Genomic DNA, 21,503 nt, shown 5'->3' on the forward strand with positions numbered 1-21,503 from the left:
GCTTGTGATTTTAGCACACTGTATGCAATGATGAGTGTTTTGTGTTCTCCTGTTCACTGTTCTTAGCTCCTGAACTCCTTGTGGATCGCTCACATACTCAGCACTGTTGCCATGTAAAGTAGTTAAGTGTTTGTCCTACTGCCTGACTGCTGTGGTTGGCTTCCTGCTTCATCTGTTGGTTTTTAGTATACACAAGCCTGGTCTGCACCAAACTCCTTAGCTACCATTTCCTCACTGGATGTCAGGCAACGCTAGCTACTGCTTTGAATTAACCTCACAGAAACTTGGACTGCTCCATCTGCCTCAGTCAGACAGTACTTCTGCCAGATGTAGACAGAAGGCCTGCTAAGGAAAGCGCAGGAATGGCAGGAGCCGTGAGACAGTGCTATGTATGTGGTGGTAAACACAGCATTTCTCTCTCCTTCCCTTTAAAAAAAAAAAAAAAAAAAAAGGTTATAATTTAAAAGTCCAGGGTTATTTTAAACAGTAAGATATTTTCTCTGTAGAAAATAGTAAAAATGATAACATTTCCCAATAAGCCCTTTTAAGCCAAATGATAGGCGAATTATACATATAAATATTGATTAGATTCTGGGATATAGAAGAGACCTATCTTCATCTGTTCAGAGAGCTTTGTTTTACTTAAGTTGTGTAAATGAGATTCCTATTCATCTTCCCCTTCACTGTTTGATTTATGGCAGACGTTTTTCTATATGCTAATTTATGGTCTAAAAAGATTTTAGCCTCCCCTCCTGAAAGTACGGCCAGCATTTTCTTTCATCAGTTTGATACGGTACAAATTCTTACCCTAATAGTGAAATGTTTCACTAAAGCTTGTCCAGTGATTGGGTAAAACCAAAACTTACTATAAGTCAACGTCATCCTAGGGTCCCCCCTGCTAGGTAGCCTCCCTGGATCTGTGGGTTGCAGTCTGATTGTCCTTTGCTTTATATCTAGTGTTCACTTATGAGTGAGTTCATACCCTGTTTGTTCTTCTGAGTCTGGGTTACCTCACTCAGGATGGTATTTTCTAGTTCCATCCATTTTCCTGCTAATTTCATGATGTCATTGTTTTTCTCTGCTGAGTAGTACTCCATTGTGTATATGTACCACATTTTCTTTTTCCATTCTTCAGTTGATGGGCATCTAGGTTGTTTCCAGGTTCTAGCTATTACAAATAGTGCTGCTATGAACGTAGTTGAGCATGTGTCCTTGTGGTATGAATGAGCATTCCTTGGGTATATGCCCAAGAGTGGTATGGCTAGGCTAGGTCTTGAGGTAGATCGTGGAGGAGTGTTCCCTTTGCTCCACAACCTCTCCAACATAGACTGTCATTAGTGTTTTTGATCGTAGCCATTCTGACAGGTGTAAGGTGGTATCTCAGAGTCGTTTTGATTTGCATTTCTCTGATGACTAAGGATGTTGAGCATTTCCTTAAACATCTTTCAACCATTTGAGATTCTCTTTTGAGAATTCTCTGTTTAGCTCTTCAGCCCATTTTTTAATTGGATTGTTCAGTATTTTGATGTCTAGTTTCTTGAGTTCTTTATATACTTTGGAGATCAGTCCTCTGTCAGATGTGGGGTTGGTGAAGATCTTTTCCCATTCTGTAGGCTGTCTTTTTTTCTTTTTTTTTTTTTTTTTTTTTTTTTTTTTGGTTTTTCGAGACAGGGTTTCTCTGTGTAGCTTTGCGCCTCTCCTGGAACTCACTTGGTAGCCCAGGCTGGCCTCGAACTCACAGAGATCCGCCTGGCTCTGCCTCCCGAGTGCTGGGATTAAAGGCGTGCGCCACCACCGCCCGGCATTGTCTTTTTTTCTTATTGACCGTGTCTTTTGCCCTACAAAAGCTTCTCAGTTTCAAGAGGTCCCATTTATTAACTGTTACTCTCAGTGTCTGTGCTACTGGTGTTATATTTAGGAAGTGATCTGTACCCATGCGTTCAAGAGTACTTCCTACTTTCTCTTCTATCAAGTTCAGTGTAACTGGATTTATGCTGAGGTCTTTGATCCACTTGGACTTCAGTTTTGTGCATGGTGACAGATATGGATCTATTTGTAATCTTTTACATGTTGACATCCAGTTATGCCAGCACCATTTGTTGAAGATACTTTCTTTTTTCCATTGTATAGTTTTGGCTTCTTTGTCAAAAATCAGTTGTTCATATGTGTGTGGATTAATGTCAGGGTCTTCAGTTCGATTACATTGGTCCGCATGTCGGTTTTTATGCCTGTACCAAGCTGTTTTTATTACTGTAGCTCTATAGTAGAGCTTGAGGTCAGGGATGGTGATGCCTCCAGTGGTTGCTTTATTATACAGGATTCTTTTAGCTATCCTGGGTTTTTTGTTTTTTCATATGAAGTTGAGTATTGTTCTTTCCAGGTCTGTGAAGAATTGTGTTGGGATTTTGTTGGGGATTATATTGAATCTGTAGATTGCTTTTGGTAAGATTGCCATTTTTACTATGTTAATCCTACCTATCCATGAGCATGGAAGATCTTTCCATTTTCTGATATCCTCTTCAATTTCTTTCTTCTGAGACTTAAAGTTCTTGTCATACAGGTCCTTCGCTTGTTTAGTTTAGTGTTACCCCAAGGTATTTTATATTATTTGTGGCTGTTGTAAAGGGTGATGTTTCTCTGATTTCTTTCTCAGCCCTTTTATCATTTGCAGTACACACTTTTGACAGGCACCAAACTCTAGAATGAAATATGTGGAAAGCTTCACTATGATATATGATATAGTATCTATATACTAACATATATGATATAGTATCTGTTACTTGTTTGGTGTCTTTCCCTCTCAGCTAATATTTAAAATCCACAGAGGAGATACTGAAGATGTAGTTCAGTTTGTAGAGTGCTTGCCTAGCATGCACAAAGAATTGGGTTCAATCTCCAGCACCCATTAACTGGACATGGTAATACATGCCTATAATCCAGGAGGATCAGAAGTTACTGGTCATCCTTGGTTACATAGAGGCCATCCTGAGTTACATGAGAGCTATCAGAAAGAAGGAAAGAAAGAAAAGATCTGCTTGAGAAGGTTTTTATCTGTTTTGTTGTCTAGAACAACAAAGTTGGTATTCTGCAGTTATTTTAGGGATGGTTAGAATGAATGCATATCCTAAATTAAGGCTGAAATATTACTGTCCCAAAAAGACCACTCTGAAAATTACCACTTACAGAATCTAGAGACAAAAGGAAGATACGAGGTTTTAGTTTAAAAAGAATATTGATCACAGCTTTAAACCAAAGACAGACCCAGCTACAAAATTGTGAAAAGGTGCCTATGTTTACTTTTTCAAAGTTCAGTGAAGCTTTCCACATATTTCATTCATTATTATAGAGTTTGGTGCCTGTCAAAAGTGTGCACTGTGTGTAGTTTAGGTTCTCTCTGCGTCTGTCTCGCTCAAGCTCTCAGTGACACTGCTTTCCCAGCCAGTGGGTTTGACACCATAAATTACCACTCTCCATCTGGTTTAAAGTCCTTCTGCAAAGGTGGCAAACAGAACATCAGGTAAGAGTAGACCAATGTTTGCCTGGCCTCCTTTTCCTATTTCTAAAGTTTTTTCTGGTGATGTTCAACATTTGGGTGATACTTGTATCCTAAGCAGCACATTTTCTACAAGTTTTTGCCAGTTTGCTCTGCTTTTATGGTGCTAGGGACCATATGAATGTGACACAAGCACTTCTTTTTTAAAGGTTGATTTTTATTTTGTAGTCTGTATGTCTGTGCACCCACATGGGTGCAGTGCCCTCAGAGGCCAGAAAAGGACAGGCATCAAATACTCTGGAACTGGAGTTACATTGTGAACTGCCAGTAGGTGGGTGCTGGGATTCAAACTTGGGTCCTCTAGAAGAGCAGTCAGTGCTCTTAATGGCTGAGCCATTTCTCTGAGACAAACACTCTTGTCTCTAGCACTAAGCCATATCCCAGCCCCAGGTTAGATTTGTTTGTGTTTTTCTGTTAGTTTGCATGTGTATGCCTGTCTATATGTGTGTGAGCATGTGTTCTGAAGCAGGAGTTGTGGAATCCCAGGAATGATGTTGAATGTCTTCTGCTGCTCATTGTTTTCCATTCTATAAATTGAATCAGGGCCTCTTACTTGAACTTAGAGCTCACCGATTCAGCTATTCTATCTAGCCAGCTTGCTCCAGGAATCTCCTATCTCAGCCTCCTGCATGTTGAGTTTCAAGTGGGCACTATGCCACCAGCATTTATTTGAGTTCTGGTGATTCAGACTCCAGTCTTCATATTTACATGTCAAGCACTTTTTCCACTGAGCCATCTCCCCAGCCATGTATGTTAGGGGGTTTTGTTTGTTTGTTTGTTTGGTTGTTGTTGGTTTGATTTGGTTTGGTTTGGTTTTTCTTGACAGGGCTTCTCCATGTAGTTTTAGTGCCCGTCCTGGATTTCTCTCTGTAGACCAGGCTGGCCTCGAACTCACAGAGATCATCCACCTGGCTCTGCCTCCTGAGTGCTGGGATTAAAGGCGTGCGCCACCGCCACCCCGGCTAAATTAGGTCTTTTAAATGTTGTATTTTATGACTGTTCCCTGTTAGAAATGTAGGAACTGAGATGAATTGTTGTTCTTCTCAAAGAATCTCAGTGGGTAGTACCTATCCTTTGAGCTCCTTGTTGGTCTCTATAGATTTGAAAAATCTTCCTCTGTTGTATCATCCAACCCAAACATAATGCTCATTTTTTAGTTGGGTACTCATTATATACTTAGAAGTATCTTAGGGATTTCTAATTGCCCATGTCAGCCCTGTGATTCTTGGTATACAACCCTTCACATAACCAAGGTTTCATCACAGCCCTTTTATATCAATTCTTGAAGTTCTAACAAAGTTTAGGTTGTGTATTTGAGACCAGCCTGTATCACTAATCCCAGGTAATCCTTGTGGATTTTTTAGTTTTCAAGTAGAGTGAAGACATTCAGGACCTTAAAATTTGTTTGGTTGTTGCTAGGGACTTGTGTATACTAAACATATGCTGTGCCACTGAGCCCTAGAAATTAGTGGTTGTCTTTAGTAGCAGATTGGCCATTGCAGTCTGGAAGTTGGGATGTGTGGATATCCACATGTGCTTCCTTCATTTTTCTCTCCAGGCATCTCCCCTCAGATGGAGGTCACATGTGTGCCCACCCCCACAAGCACAGTGTCCTCTATAGGGAACACAAATGGAGAAGAAGTGGGACCATCCGTCTACCTGGAAAGGCTAAAAATTCTCCGACAACGGTGTGGTCTTGACAACACAAAGGTACTGCTCCTTTCTTTCTGTGGGGATGGAGAGCAGGTCAGGGACAGGCTGGCCCACAGCAAAGTAGCTTGACCTTGTATACACTGGGGCAGAGTTGCATCTTGACTGCTTCCCCTGAACTGAGGTAGTGTCTCTCTGTCTTCTCTCAATAGCAAGATGACCGGCCTCCACTGACCTCTTTGCTCTCCAAACCAGCAATTCCTCCAGTTGCCTCTTCCACAGACATGCTCCACAGCAAGCTCTCACAGCTGCGGGAGTCCCGCGAACAGCACCAGCACTCAGACCTGGATTCCAACCAGACCCACTCTGCAGGAACCATGACCTCCTCCTCCTCCACAACTAACATTGATGACTTGAAAAAGAGACTGGAGAGAATAAAGAGCAGTCGTAAATGAAGCTGCCCATCCCTCAGCAAGCACTCTGCAGCTTTAGTTTACTAATCTAGAAATCCTGTAGTGTGAAGTGGCCACTGCAGGCCTCCTGTCCACAAACTGGTTGTATGTATCAGACAGCAGATGGGGAAGAGCAGTGTGGTACACGTCTGCACAGGCTCTGTTTCTCCTGTCGGTGCTGCTTCTAGAAGACTGGCTGGGTTAGGTTAGTGTACAGACTTCGAAACAGCTGCTCCCTCAGCGCAGACTAGGCTCCATGTCTGTTTTGTTTTGTTGGCTCATTTGTAAAATTGTCCTAATTTTTTCCTAGCTTTCAGCCATTAGAAACTCTTTTAATAGTTCCTTCTGAGTTGTGAGCTCTTCTCCTGTAGCCCTGAAGGGACACTGTATTCTGTATGAATGCATGGCATGAGACAACTAATTTAAGAGTCTTTTATAAATAAAGTTTGCATTAACTATACCCATTTCCTAAGATGCTCCGTGTCTGGGAGTGCTGGACAACTGTTTCTGTCACCTGTTTAAGGAAAGCTGGGTATTGACCCAGGTAGAGGAGGGTTTGTTATGGCCTGCGGAGGTCTACTTTGTCTTAACTCATGGACTGGGGCTGTAGCTCCATTGGAACAGGGGACGTCTCCTGGCCTGCCGGCCACATGCAGACCCAAGGAGCAGAGAAAGCTTGTCCCTCCTTGTTTGGAGGTCTTGGTTCATGACCATCTTGGTCATTTCCAGTTGGTGGAGGAACATTTAATGTCCTACTACTTTGCTGCACAAATGACATGAGATTGTTTTCAAGGTGTGACTTGAGCCTGCAGTTCCCACACAAAGTGAATTGGGTTCACTTGTGGATCTGGACGGCTTGTTCTTTTCCTCCCTGAATATCTGAGCTGCTTTCAGTCCAGACTAATTGCTTCATACTTGGGTTGAGTGAGAACAAAATGTGAACTGAAGATTTGCTTCCAGAATAAATCCCACAGGATCTTCTTCCATAGTTAGAAAACTACTTCAGGACTAAGTTCTGGGTTCTGGGGGAGACTCCAGGCAAGCTCCAGGACAACTCAGTCCACCTTCTACTCACCTGGCATTCCACACAACGAAAGATGGAAGGAAAATGAATCTTGATTTTCCATCAAGTGAACCCTCTGTTGGTTCCAGTCTCCAGTGTCCTGTGAGCGCAAGGCTGCCTGACGTTAAACTTGCTTCTTCATAGGGGGAGCATGGAGTGGTAAGTGTTCACAGCAGGGAAGGTGGGATCTGCTGCTGTAGGAGGACATCCTCCAAAGTGCTCGAAGTTGATAACCCCGATAGTGATGTTGAGTGTGCTCTGAGTATTACAGTGCATTCTTGATTTATTTTGAAGCAAGGTCTCACTATGGAGTCCTGGCTGGCCTGGAGATCTACCTGTCTCTGCCTCTCCAGTGCTAGTATTAAAGGTATGCACCACCAAGTCAAACTACAATCATTCTTAATGCTTTCCCCCTAAAGTCCAATATCACTGAGAACTTGGGGCAATTTTTGTCCAGCTTTCAAGTCAACCAGAACCACAGAATAAACAAGAAACTCTTTCTTAATTCTCTGTTCTCTTATGCATCAAATATGAAAAGCCAATACAGTGGAGGCAAATGCCTATAATCCTAATCCTAGCATTTGGCAGGCTGATAAAAGAGGATCTCAAGTTGGAGACTAGCCTAAACTATACAAGGAGACTCAGCAGACAGAGAAGGGAGAGGGGCTGAGGGTCCTTCCACCTTTTGGTTTTTGTTGTTGTTTATTTGTCAAGACAGGGTCTCACCATGTAGCCCTGGCTGACTGAAACATGGTACTATATAAGCCAGGCTGGCCCCGAACTCACAGGGATCCACCTGCCTCTGTCACCATCCCTAGCCCTCCCACTTCACACCATGTGTATTCGTTGACCAAAGCTGACAATGGTAGGCGCATGACCCCATGCCCTACTCCTGTCTTAACACCTAAAGCAGACAGACCTTCAGTCTTCAGTCTTGCCTTGGAGCTCAGGGAATGCATCTTCTCAACACAGTTCTGCAGTGTCAAGCAATTTCACATCACATGTTAGAGGCGGTAGTGCCCACTTACCCGAAAATGTCCCATTAACCAGCGACCCATTAAATGATGTACTGTGGCAGGACATCTTCACAATTTTAAGACTTTTAAATTTATTCAAAGTTTACTTACTTAAATATCTTTTACCCCTCTTTACTACAAATTGCTCTAATCTGGTAAGTGCTGTGTAAGGAGAGACCTGGGAAAAACTCCCTCTCCCTAACACACACACACATCATTATGTGCTTTGTGGGGGCCAAAGGAGGGAGGAGGTGACCAGAAAAGGAACTTTAAACATGACAGACAGGATGCCAGTCCAGTTGTTCTCAGTACACAACAAAAATCACTTAATCCTTATAAATTTGTGTTACTGGAGAAGTAAAGGCAGGCAGATCTCTGCATTCAAGGCCAGTCTGGTCTACATAGTGAGTTCCAGGAGAGTCAGAGCTACATAGTAAGACCTGGTCTCAAACAACACTTATGCATACATGAAGATTGAAGACAACAACTCAGAGGTCATGTGAGCAGCCTATGTGCCCATCCACCATCGAACTATAATCTCAAAGGGGCTGTAAACATTGAGCCTCTTGGGGGCACATGTGTTCCATTTTGATGATGAAGGACACAGGATGTGATGACTAAAATCTTGCTTGTCATCTGGAGTCAACTAAAACACAAGTAGATGGGTACGCCTGTGAGAACTTTTTCTTTTTTTTGGGGGGGGGGGGGGGAGACACGGGCAGGGTGGTTTGAAACAGGGTTTCTTTGTGTAGCCCTAGATGTCCTGGAAGAGAAATTTAATTGATTGGATCATTTGAAATGGGCAAGTCCACCCTAAATCTGAGCCATACCTTTGGTCCAGCCTGCATAAAAGGACCTGGAAGAAGGAAGTTTTTGCTTTTTGCCTACTTGGCCTCACTTTTCTCTGGCAAGGTCGTTGATCTATCCTGAGGCATTCCTTCACTGGAGTCAGAACCTCCTAAAGATTCCAAAGTAGAATGACGACCATCTGAGACATCCACCCCAGGGTGTTTACAACTACTGGATTCTTGGCTTTTCTGTTCAGAGAGAGCCATTGTTGAACTAACCAGATCACAGCCTGTACACCACTCTAATGAATCTTATGTATGCGTATATAATAGTTGCAGCTCCATCTGTCCAGCAGCATTACTGCCTCTTCCAGAGCCCAGTCCAGAGAGTAGCCCATCAACAGCACTGGGCACACAGAGACTTAACTAACAGTCACTTTTATTGAGAACATAAACAAACCACAAAAATATTTGGACTGGTTTCTGTGATTTTGCAATGAGGATCCCATATCATGGATGCCCCCTTATCTATCCAAATCGTTCAATGACTTTCAGTATCCACTTTTTCAGGCGGAACACGTGTGTGTAGAAGCCGTATTTCCCATTCCGGTCACAACCTTCACCCCATGAGACAATGCCCATTTGATACCAACGGTTGTTATAGGGACTCTGAGGAAGAAAGTGGGGATTCCAATAGTCAGGTCCAAGCTGATCCTGAAAACAAGTTCCTAGCCCCCAACCTTCCCTAGCACTGGAGAATTACCCACCAGCCCCTGGCCTTTAGAGAAGCTTACTTTCATGACAAAAGGTCCCCCACTGTCGCCTTCACAAGCATCGCCTCTCTTGGTGTCATTTGCCTTGAAACCTTGAGAAAGAACAGCAGAGTTCAGGAGTCACTTCCCTTAAGGAACTACCGCCCAATAACACCCACTTGACCCCAAGATGTCTATCTTGATCACATTTCCTTGTCCCAGGTATCTAATCCTTTGTCCCAGGTATCTAATCCTTTAGCAAATTTGGCTCTAACTGCCAAGGCTGTCCCAACTCCAGCAACTTCTCACCATTCCACTGTGACCAAGTCACAGATAGCCCTCTCCTGTACCCCTGTACTTTAAATAAATGACTACAGAAATAACCTCAATTTAGTGTACTGATTTGTATATATAATCTAAAACACATGTAGAGTGAGGATGGAAAGATCTTTCAATAGAAACAATCAGAATCAAATTAGGAATCTCAGAACTCCTATGCACAAACACATGGAAACTTAGCAGACCCATAGAAAGATACTTTAGGAAAACAAAAGACCTTAGCTAGTAAGATATCTTCAATCAACGACAAAACTTATCTGAATGAAATAACCTCAAGAGTCAGGCGGTGGTGGTGCACTCTGTAATCCCAAAAGGAGGCAAAAGCAGGCAGATCTCTGAGTTTGAGGCCAGCCTTGTCTACAGATTGAGGTCCAGGACAGCCAGGGCTACACAGAGGGAGTACATACAGAGTACAGAGGACAGCCTGGAGGACAGTGATTATACAGAGAAACTCTCAAAAAACAAAGTGAAATCCTCAAGCAGATCCAAGCATATGGGGGAGGGGACCCAAAAACTTGGACTCAAACCTAAAAATTAAAAGTAAATGAGAAAAATCAGATGTCATGGTATGTGCTTGGAAAATCAACAAAAGGTAAGAGGCAGGAGGATTCATTTAAAATTAGCCCCCACCTCTTAGTGAGTTTGAGGCTGGCCTGGGTTCATGAGACTGTCTCAAAAGACAAAAAAAAAAAAAAAAAAGGGGGGGGTGGGGAGTGAAAAATATGTGGTTAAAATGACTGAGTATGGTTGTGCCCACCTGTAGTCAGGAGGCTGAGGCGGAAGTATTACAAATTCATGATAAGCCTGCACTATACAGTGTGGTAGAGTACTTCTGCAGCATGCATGAAGCCATTAGGATCCCCAGCACCACATGAACTAAACTGGGCATGATGACACATGCCTGTAGTCCTAGCATTGGGGGAGGCAGGAGCAACAAGTTCAAGGTCATTACTACACAGTGAATTGAAGGCTAGCCTGGGTCACATGAAAGACCCTGTCTCAAAAAAAAAAAAAAAAAAAAAAAAAAGATAGTAATGAGAAGGAAGAAGGAAGGAAGGCATTGGCATCTTGAAAAAGTATAAACCCAAAGATAAAATAGGCACTAAAGCAAAATGCAAACTCCTAAGTACACAACTTTTTTTTGTTTTTTGTTTGTTTTTGTTTTTTCGAGACAGGGTCTCTCTGTGTAGTTTTGGTGCCTGTCCTGGATCTCGCTCTGTAGACCAGGCTGGCCTCGAACTCACAGAGATTTGCCTGGCTCTGCTTCCTGAGTGCTGGAATTAAAGGCATGCACCACTACCGCCCAGCTGAAATGGGATAGTTAGCTTGAGCCGCCAGGTGGTGGCGTACGCCTTTAACCCCAGCACTCAGAAGGCAGAGCCAGGGGGATCTTTATGAATTCGAGGCCAGCCTGGTCTACAGAGTGAGATCCAGGACAGGCACCAAAGCTACACAGAGAAACCCTGTCTCGAGAAAAAAAAAAAAAAGGCACACACCACCACCACCTGTCTAAATACACAACTTTTAAAGCAAAGATCACATATGGAAAATAACACAGGAAATGAAACACAATGATTACAGAATACTAGTTTTAAAAAAACAATTCCATAAAGTAGGAATATTATAATCTTCACAATGCAACAAAACTCATAATTTTTTTTTTTTTTTTTTTTTTTTTTTTTTTTGGTTTTTCGAGACAGGGTTTCTCTGTGTAGCTTTGCGCCTTTCCTGGGACTCACTTGGTAGCCCAGGCTGGCCTTGAACTCACAGAGATCCACCTGGCTCTGCCTCCCGAGTGCTGGGATTAAAGGCGTGCGCCACCACCGCCCGGCTCATAATTTTTAATATACCAACTACAAAGAAACCTTAAACCCAAAGTCTTCAGACTATTAGCTGGAGTGTAGTTTAGTGGTGGAGCAGGTGCCCAGCTCAAAGCCCTGGGTTCACAGTGCAGTGACACAGTAATAATAAAAGTTCTAAAAGAAAAAGTAAGCCAAGTATAGTGGTGTACTTAGGAGGCTGGGGCAGGGATACTGTGAACAGTGGACCAATCTAAGCTACATAATAAAACCATATCTCAGAAAAATAAGGGTTTTTTGTTTTGTTAAATATCTACTAAACAGGGCTGGAGAGATGGCTCAGAGGTTAAGAGCACTGGCTGCTCTTCCAGACGTTCTGAGTTCAATTCCCAGCACCCACATGGTGGCTCACAACCATCTGTAATGAGATGTGGTGAGTTGTTCTGGCGTGCAGGCGTACGCGCAGACAGAACACTGCATACATAATAAATAAATCTTTAAAACTCTACTAAACAACTCAGAGCTATGCATGGCTTTAATACAGGCACAGACAAATTTCTGAGTCTGATGCCAGCCTGAACTACATAGCAAGTTAGCAGCTGCCGGGTCAGCCAACACTGCATAGTGAGACTCAATAAATAAACAAACAAACAAGCGTGAAGAGTGACTGAGTAAGACACCCAGTTTCAACCAGTGTGTCCCACACAAATTCACATACATGTGTAAACCCACACTAATATACATATTTCATTCTCTCTCTCTCTCTCTCTCTCTCTCTCTCTCTCTCTCTCTCACACACACACACACACCCACACACACACACACACACACACACACACACACACAAAACCTTAGAAAAGACAAGAGTGGGGATTAATATTATAGGACCACCTATTTGGGTCTCTGCTGTGTACCTTTAGTGCTGCCTTGCACACAATAGGCATTCAAGAAATATATGTTGAGTGGCTGAATAAATGCCCTTTCCCTACCCAGGATCTCCGCTGAGCTGCATATACTGAGCAGGAATTAATGGCCACAAGCCAAACACACTCTCTCTAACCTCACACCTCACAGCATGGAAACTTTGACCTTCCTTTTGTCATCAAAAGGTTCAGCCACGTGCCTGGAGTCATCTGACTTGGTAGTGCCCACGTATGTGTCCGTACCACATCCCAAGTCTACCAACCCCTGGCCCAAGACATACAGCTTACCAGCACAGAACATGTTGTCAGTGATGCGTATCCGGGTGGAGGCCTTGCACACCGGCCGCTCTACAATGGGCAGGTTCACCACCTGCAGGACGCTGGGCTGTATCTCGCTGATGCTGGTGGTCCATGTCTCCCGAAGGTTGCCCCAGCCTGTCACCCTCCCTTTATACCCAGCCTGGAGCAAGCTTTAGGGAAAGAGAGGAACCCAATGAGAACTGTCCCTGACAACATCTAGAAGCCTCCTGATGACCAACTCTATTTCCCAGAGACCAACACCTAGCAGGGGAAAGGACTTTCACATTCCGACCATGAAACTGCCACCTGCAAACGTGTGCCAGGCCCTAAGGTCCAGAACCCAGGCCAAATCACACAGAGGCCCTGGCGCTGACCTGGCTGCTGTCTGCTTGTCCGGCAGGCACACGGGGTGAATATAGTCACTAAAGGGCACAGGCTTCTTGAGCTTGAGCAGGGCAATGTCACGGTCCAGGTTCTCTCGCCAGTTGTATCTGGGGTGAATGTAGATCTTTTCCAGCATGGAGATCTTTTCAATGTTCCGCTCATACCTGTGCAGACCCCAACAAAAAAGCCAAGAGCTGTAGGCCCGCCAGTAAGAATACTCAGCTCATTGAGGAAGGTCACAGTCTGCCCTCAGAGTCTGGGAGGCGGATGACCACTGAGCCACTACATCTTTCGCTGGCAGCTTTCTGCCAGTCCAATATCCACAAAGGGCTCTTGAGCCACAGAGGCCAGCAGATGTAGATGGGCACAGGCCACACGTACTATTCAAAGAGTCACAATTTAAAGTGACTCCCACCTGGACCATGTTCTGGTGTCTGGAGTGGGTCAGGACATGGCCAAATGGGCTTTCCCAGTGGGGATGCTGAGAGGTCATACAGTGGGAGATAAAAGGCCACATCTCGCCTAATGGGCCCTCAGGTCGCAGCTAGTCACCATCAGCCACCAACTTCATACCTGGTGCGGGAATGCTTGCCAATGCGTACCAGAAGGTCGTTCTCAGTGAAGTTCTTGTCCCAGGGTGGGTACAGAAGGCAGTGGGCGGCAGTGAGGACCCACCGGTCACTGATGAGGCTGGCCCCACACAGCAGCTCTTGGGGACTCTTCCGGAAGAGCATCACCTGCCTAAAAGGGAAGCAGAATGCATTCGGGGCTGGGACCTGGTCCTTCAGCAGCCCTAGAAGTGGAAAAAGAAAAAAAAGAAGAAAAAAAAAAAAAGTGGAAAAAGAATCTGGATTAAAAGCTACTGGGCTGGGATGATGGCACAGGTCTGTAACCCTAGCACTTGGGAAGTGGAAACAAGGAGGATCAGAAGTTCAAGGTCAGCCTCTGGTACAAGAGACCCGGCCGCCCACCCAAACAAAGAGAAAAGAAAGATTTTGAGAGAGTGGGATGGGGCTGCCTCCAGGTCAGATTGATTTGGCTGTCCTGGGGGACCAGAGCTCTGCAAGTGCCGACTTCACACCGTTTAGCACAGCTCTGGAGTCAGAAGAATTTGGATACAAGTACTGTTGCCTGGGATGAGTCACTGAAGCCCGCAAGGCCTCTGCTCCACCATCTACTTAGGAGAGAGACATGGTCAAGCCAGTCGGCTGAGGTTGCTCTGGGGATCAGTAGAAGGTGCTAGAAGGTGTGGAACCAGAGCTTGTAAGAGCAAGGTCCTGCAGCGGCTATGGGTGGACAGGACTTCCACGGGCCTGCAGATCAGTCCAGGACGCACCAGGGGGCGATACCCATCTCAGCGTCCCAGCCCTCCACGATGCGCCCCTCCATGTAAGAGTCAAGAAGCTCCTTTTCCGTTTCGTCTTTTCGCGACTTCTTCTCGAACAGAGGCCGCAGGCCACAGTCTGCAGAGTAAGACCGATGGTGAGGGACCCGTCCTGCCCTCCAGCCCCGCGTCCCACGGACACGCGGGTGCCTCACCTGCCTCCCCCATGCCGAAGGTCTTCTCATCGAAGAAGGTGTGGAACTCCCCGTCGGTGGTGCGCCCCCCGATGGTCTCCTCCACATCCTGACTCTCCTCTTCCACCGCCTCCTCTGTAAAGGGTTGGGACCTTAGACCTTCCCAAGCCCCTGCAGGCCTTGGAGGGCGTTTGACTCCGAGCTTAAGAGCCTAGGTACTCCTCCACGACCAGGCAACAACCTCTCAGGACTCCATTTACTCATCCATGAAATGAGAATAGGACCCACCCCTAGCCAGGTTTCGGGAAGGCTGTACTGAACCCACTTGTCCTCTGCCCCTGAGCTCTGCTCACCGCAGTAGTTGAGGTTGCAGTACTCGAAGTCACCAGGCTGCCCGGCAACATAGCACCACACGCCCTCCTCATCACCATCTGGGTTGCGGCAGAAGTTTTCCACGAGTTTCACCTCCGGGGCGAAGTCCTGGTACTTGCTCAGGGCCTTGGCTGGCGAGCTGGCCCAGGCCAGGCAGGGGGACCCAAGTGTCGTCACAGCCAGGTTCCCCTGGTACAGGCGGCCGCGCTCTGGGACGCACTGCTCCAGTGGAGGTGACAGATTCCCCTTGGAACCTCCAGAGCGAGGAGTCATCTCCACAGTGGTACGGTCCTTCTGGCCTGGTGTGGAAGGACGCAGAAGCCAAAGTTGGGGGGACCCCACACAGACACAAGGGAAATTTGAATCCCTGTCCTGGTGGATTCCATCTGTGTGACTCCAGACAGCTTAAACACCCCCAGCCTCAGCCACCTCCCTTCAAATGGGTCACGCGTGCCTACCTTCCCCGACAGCAGAGAATGTAAAATACACAGCACGAGCTGGGCGTGATGGCCCACGCCTTCACCCCAGCACTCCTCGAACCCTTTCAGTAGACCAGGCTGGCCTCAAACTCAGAGCTCCGCCTGCCTCTGCCTCCCAAGTGCTGGGATTAAAGGTGTGCGCCACCACACCAGACTAAGGTTCTGTGTTGTAATTGGACACAGCAGAAAGACTGTTGGACATGTCTGTGTGGACAGCTCAGTTTCAGTGTGCTGGCAGTATATGTCCCACAAACGGGTAGAGGGTGCAGTCTAGGCAGCTGTTAACATCATTTAAAAATCATTGGTGATTTGCCTGAAGACCTGTCTCGGGTGGAACGTAGCTGACAGAGTAGCTGCCTGGCCTGCCGCTAGGGAAGAGATGGTCTCTACCACTGAGTTATAAAACGGCCAACCCTCCGTTTTCTCTTCATTGTGAGACAGGGTCTCACTAAGTTGCTTCGGCTGGCCTTGAACTCACTGTTGTCTAAACAGGTCTTGATTTTTTTTTTTTTTTCGGAGCTGAGGACCGAACCCAGGGCCTTGCATTTGCTAGGCAAGCGCTCTACCACTGAGTTAAATCCCCAACCCTAGGTCTTAAACTTTTAAACAAAGATTTCTCTTTTTCATTTTTATTCACGTCTCTTGCTCTCTCTCTCTCTCTCTCTCTCTCTCTCTCTCTCTCTGTCTCTGTGTGTGTGTGTATGTGTGTGTGTGTGTGTGTGTGCACATATGCAGGTGCTTGTGGAGGCCAAAAGAGAGTGTTGGATCCCCTGGAGCTGGAGTTACAAATAGTTATGAACCACCCAACATGGATGCTGGGAACTGAGTTCTGGTCTGTGCAAGAGAAGCTAATACTCTTAACTGCTGAGTCATGTCTCCAACCCAGGGCTTGAACTTTCGATCCTTCGGTCCTCTTGCCTCAGCATCTCCAGGGGTTGGGATCATGGGTCTGCGCTGCCAAGCCAGCCCTTGTTTTTTGGGGGTAGGAGTTTTGAACCTGGGGCCTTGTGCACCCGAGCCAAACTCTCAACTACTAAACCACATCCCCAGCCCATGGTATGAATTCACCACCCTGCCTACATCCCTGTTCTTTACTCTGTGGTTTTCTGTCGGACAGTGCTTCACTTCCTGACTTTGGCCTTGGTTGTATGGAACATAGGACTGATGGTCTGTGGACACGCCAGTCCTCCCAAGGGCATGCGGGCAGGACTGGCTACCAGCTCTGAACAGGCCTTCAAACAGCACTGCTGTTCACTGTTCTACACTTCTGACGTCGTCGTCATGGGGGAGGAACTTCCTCAAGGAACTGTTCAGGCCCAGCATGAGCACAAGTAAAGCAAGGAATCGGGTTCAGCTGGACCCATCACTCCTAGCACACCCACTCAGGCAGGCCCAGCATACATGGATAGAACCCTGTCTCCCCAGCCCGGTCACACACCCAGCGAGTGCAGTTCAGAGCATCCTAGCCATGCCTCCATGGTGTAAGAAATAAACACTTGCTGTGGCCTGCCCCTCGGGGAAGGGTGTTGGTTCTGCAGCATTGTTGTGGGGCTAGGTAATGGGAACTTATCACAGCAGTCACCAGGAAGAACCCCATGTGCTTATTCTGTGATGTTTGGAAAAAGCATGTGACTGAAGTGATCCAGGAGGACTTCCTGGAGGAAGAGCACCTTGGCAGGATACAAAGAGTTGTTTGAAATGAACCACAGCCTGGAGCATGAGGAACCAAGACTGGGAAGGAGGTCACAGGCAGCCTGCCAGGGTCTCCCAGTGCCCTGGCCAACAGGCCCATTCGGTTTGTGGCTCCTCCCCCTTGCTCTGAAGGTGGCCAGCATCGTGATGGCCATTCAAGATGGCCAGGCCTTCTGAAGACCCCTGGGCCTTGGCCATGAACTGCTTCCGGGCCCCAGCTCACCACAGACAGGAACACTGCATTCTTCTCTTCGCACAGTGGGGTCTGTGGTGTAGCACCAGGGTCCCTTGGTGCTGCTATCTGGATTGCGGCAGAAATTCTCCTCCAGGTTGGCCCCAGGATGGGTGGTGGAGTTGATGCTGGAAGAGAAGGGTGCTCAGGGACCTTGTGCCTCCCTAGAGTGTCTTTGCTCCCCCTCCTGGCCTGCTGGTAGACAGGCCTGCCCAGCACTCACTCAGGCTTGTGTGGATAGCGGCTCCGCCATAATTGGCACTCGATACCGGAGTGGGTGACGCTCACGGTCCCAAGGTAGTTCGTACCCAGATCCATAGCACAACGACCTACGGAGATACACACCTGCGTCTGCACCAGCCTCGGAGGCCTCTCCCCAGCTCTTCCATTAACATGTCTATCTCCCAGGCTCTCTCTGGTCCACCGTCTGCTACCCGCATGCCTTTTGCTCCTTTGCAGTAGGTCTGTCCACACCACAACAGTCACGTGCAAACCAGATGACCGGCACAGGTCTCACCTGGGCCCAGTCTCCCTGTTCCTGTGACTGTAGCCTGTGCACACAGTTCCCACGCTTAGAATGCTCTCAGATTTGTTCACCAACTTATCCCACAAGGCCGGTACATAGCTCTTCTGGGACGCTATCTCTGATTCTGCTGACAAGGCAACCATCCCTCTCTCTGCTCTCTCCTGGCTTTTCCAAGAGTCCCTCGAAATTTGGTATTTCTGTTATCCTGAGATTGTGAGTAAAACCCAGAACTATTCCATGCTCTTAAAGTCCCAGGCACCTGTATGGTGGCACCTCCCTATAACCCTAGTACTCGGCCAGCTGAAGTACAAGATTGTGAGTTCAAGGCCAGTTCCTCTGCACTTAGATGCTACCTACAAAAAGAAATCCCCAGCATCCAACACCAACACAGTGCCACAGTGCCTGGCATACACCAAAGGCTTAGTATATATATATATATATTTTAGTAAGTAATGAAAGTATGAGGGCTGGAGAGATGGCTCAGCAGTTAAGAGCACTGGCTACTCTTCCAGAGGACCTGGGTTCAATTCCCAGCACCCACATGGCAGCTCACAAAGTCTTTAAGTCCAGTTCCAGGTGACCAATGCCCTCTTCTATCCTCCGCAGGTACCAGGACATATAAGTGGTATGCGGATGCACATGCAGGCAAACACCTATACATATTAAAATAAAAAGACAAGATGTGGTGGCAGATGGGATTAAAGAATCCCAGCACTCAGGAGGCAGAGGCAGGCAGAGCTCTGTGAGTTCCAGGCCAGTCTGGTCTACAGAGTGAGTTTCAAGATAACCAAGGCTACATGGGGTGGGAAGGGTCAGGAGTTCAAAGCCAGCTAGGCCAAATGAGACCTTGACTCAAGGAAGGAAGGATGGAAGGTCGGAAAGAAGGAAGGGAGGGAGGGAAGGAAGGAGGGGAAGGAGGGAGAAAAGGAAGGAAGGAAACTGTGGTATATAAGAAGTTTCCTGTCTGCCAGGCGGTGGTGGTGCCCACTTTTAATCCCAGCACTCGGGAGGCAGAGGCAGGCGGATTTCTGTGAGTTCGAGGCCAGCCTGGGCTACAGAGTGAGTTCCAGGAAAAGGCGCAAAGCTACACAGAGAAACCCTGTCTCGAAAAACCAAAAAAAAAAAAAAAAAGAAGTTTCCTGTCGATAGTGGAGCCTATTGTTAGACTAAAGACACGTCCAGAATGCTGTGGAGGGAGGCTGCTCCCTGAGGGCTCTGAGAAGACCCTGAAGGACAGGGTCTTCAGTGGGGAGTGTTGGCCGCTCCAGCGGAAACTAGCAAAGTAGGCAAGGGCTGAGACATCTTGACATGTTTACGGACCCTGACCAACTCGCTCTCAGAGCAGAAAGAGGGCTTGGGAGTCTAGAAGAGAAAGTCAAGGCTTCCCTGGCTGAGAGCCTGTGGGTAATGGGGAATCATTGGAAGTACTGGAGAATGAAAGCCGGCCACAGCGGCACGTGCCTGTAACCCCAGCACGGGGAGGGGGAAGCAGGAGGGTCAGTTCAGTGTCATCCTCAGCATCTAGCAAGTTCAAAGCCACCCTGGGCTACCAGAGTCCCCGTCTCAAAAACAAAACAGAAAGTTTTGGAGAATGAAGTAACAAGATAGAGCTCTGACAAAGAGTGGGCAGAGGGTGGGCAGAGGCCCCCAATACTAATTAACTATCCATTCGTCCCTCCAACAGTCCGGCTGACTGCCAGACACAAAGCCACATGCAAAGACGTCCTTGACCACAGAACAAAGAGGCACTGTCAGGCGCTGGAGACACCACTTCAGCCGTGGCTCCTGACCAGCCACTAATTTTCCTTTCCTCCCAGGCTTCTCCACCTCCCGTTCACCCCGAAGCCTGCCCCTCACCTTCCATACACTCCATGAAAGTGTCTCGAGCTTTCCTCACTGAATCACAAGCTGGAAAAAAAGAAATCAGAAACACCTTTGACGTTGCTGTGGGGATGATGATGAGGGAAGCAGGGATAACGGACGAGAGGTGGGAGGGGAGAGCGTGGGGGCAGGGGGATGTTATGCAGCAGGAAATTCTGGAGGAAAGGGTAGTCTCTAGCTAGAGTCCCCCAGCCTCCCTTCCGGGGGGCAAACCCCGTTGACCACTCACCTCTGTACTTGGCCCAGAACACGTCCTGCAAAGCAAGGGCTGGGGGTGAGAGCCAGCAGGACGGAGCTCTGCTCCGTCAGCAGGCATTACGTCCTTCCCTCACACCGCAGCCTGCCTTTAGCTCCTTACTTTGGCTTCCAGAAGGAGAGAATGTGAAGAGAGAGAGAGAGAGAGAGAGAGAGAGAGAGAGAGAGAGAGAGAGAGAGAGAGAGAGAGAGAGAGAGACCCCCAGCACACGTGACTGAACGAGGTCTCCTCCGGGCTGGAGAAGACAGGAGAAATGGGCTGCCACGGAGCCCCAGGACCAGTGGGTACACCCCCAAGGGAACCCAGAAATGGCAGAAGGGCTTAAGCAGGCACCAGGCAACCCAGACAGCCTCAGTGTAGCCGACTGCTGAAGCTGCAGAGGTCCCCCGGTGTCCTGAGCCTTCCTGTGACAGCCCAGGCCTCCAGTCGCCAAGACAGATTTGGGGCACCCATCTTGCAGCCCGATGAGATTGGGGGTCAGAATGGAAGTGAAAGTGTGAACCGGGGAAGAGCCAGGTGTCTCCTGCTTGCGTCCCCGGGTCCCTCCCCCGCCTGCCCCTCCTCCCAGCAGCCGCTCACCGTGTCGCTGAGCGACTCCAGGGCCTCGAAGGCCTCCTCATAACTGCACTGCTCCTCCACGCACTCCCGCTCCAGGTTGCCCTTCCTTAGCTCCTCCAGTAAGCCGCTGTTGGCCCTCCGCACCCGCTGGAGCAGCGACAGCGCTTGCTGAGGGGCCAGGAACACTGCAAGGGGGTGTTGGGGGGGTGGGGTGGGCAATAGGAAATCGCCTCTGGAAACCCTGGCTATCTTAGCCGTTAAGGGCTAGCCATTAGGGAAGCAAGCCTGGCCTACCCAGCTGGCTTCCATGACGGGGCACAGGGGTTGCAGAAGTACCCAGAAGGCCACTGAACATAGCCTGTGCGTTACCCACTTTTTATGGATTGTCCCAGCCCACTCGCCATTCTGGAAGAGAGAAGAGGCATCCGCCTCCTGCCCCATGCACCTGACGCCTTCTTCAATCTGGACACTGTGGTCTGAGGTCCAACTGGGGACTGTCCCTGTGTTCTCTGGTCTTAGCCAGGACACCCCAACCCACAGGCCTATCCCACATCTTCCATCATGCCCGGGCCCCCCAAGGGCCCCTTACCATGCTGGCTGTGTACCAGGCCAACCAGGGCAGCCAGAGCCAGGCAGCCAGGTAGCCCCAGGCCTCCGACGCGCAACATAGTGTGTCAGCTCCTGGGATCTGAGAGATTGTCCTGACTCTCTCTGGGTTAATGTTGAACCAACGTGAAGAAATCAGTGGCAAGGGAGAGGTCAGGGGGTCAGGGCCTTGGGGACAAATGGGTAGATAGTCCTAGGGTCCACCCCCGCCATCCAAGAGGACAAGTTCTCCCAGAACCAGGGATGGATGTTCTTCGTGAGGAAATCATATTGAAAAGACCGTCATCCAACCTCTTCCACCATTTATTAAGTGAGTGAATGTGGATCAATGAGTCCTTCCAGAACTCTCCATTTCCACTGACCA

General features: G+C 47.8%; 2 protein-coding genes across 7 annotated transcripts in view; one reads left to right on the forward strand and one right to left on the reverse strand.

The window, feature by feature from the left end:
* The window catches only part of Ckap5 (cytoskeleton associated protein 5), a 109,473-nt gene extending 103,358 nt beyond the window's left edge, over positions 1-6,115 (forward strand). For all 6 annotated transcript variants that reach the window (XM_052725293.1, XM_052725296.1, XM_052725297.1 and 3 more), the window contains 2 exons: positions 5,112-5,263; positions 5,416-6,115. In XM_052725293.1, coding sequence (XP_052581253.1) covers positions 5,112-5,263; positions 5,416-5,658 — 395 coding nt within the window. In that variant the 3' untranslated portion in view covers positions 5,659-6,115. The remainder of the gene's footprint in view (positions 1-5,111; positions 5,264-5,415) is intronic.
* Positions 6,116-7,802: 1,687 nt separating this feature from the next.
* Positions 7,803-21,201, reverse strand: F2 (coagulation factor II, thrombin). The gene is made up of 14 exons (XM_052723681.1): positions 21,123-21,201; positions 20,555-20,718; positions 19,949-19,973; positions 19,696-19,746; positions 17,536-17,641; positions 17,304-17,440; positions 14,891-15,208; positions 14,559-14,672; positions 14,356-14,482; positions 13,593-13,760; positions 13,010-13,183; positions 12,624-12,805; positions 9,317-9,387; positions 7,803-9,191 (listed from the first exon to the last, which is right to left on the reverse strand). The coding sequence occupies exons 1-14, from the start codon at positions 21,199-21,201 to the stop codon at positions 9,051-9,053; spliced, it is 1,857 nt and encodes a 618-aa protein (XP_052579641.1). The 3' UTR covers positions 7,803-9,050.
* Positions 21,202-21,503: the final 302 nt, after the last annotated feature.

The sequence above is a fragment of the Peromyscus californicus genome, unplaced genomic scaffold (assembly GCF_007827085.1).
Source record: "Peromyscus californicus insignis strain IS unplaced genomic scaffold, ASM782708v3 Scaffold_7__1_contigs__length_154581171, whole genome shotgun sequence".
Classification (NCBI taxonomy): domain Eukaryota; kingdom Metazoa; phylum Chordata; class Mammalia; order Rodentia; family Cricetidae; genus Peromyscus; species Peromyscus californicus.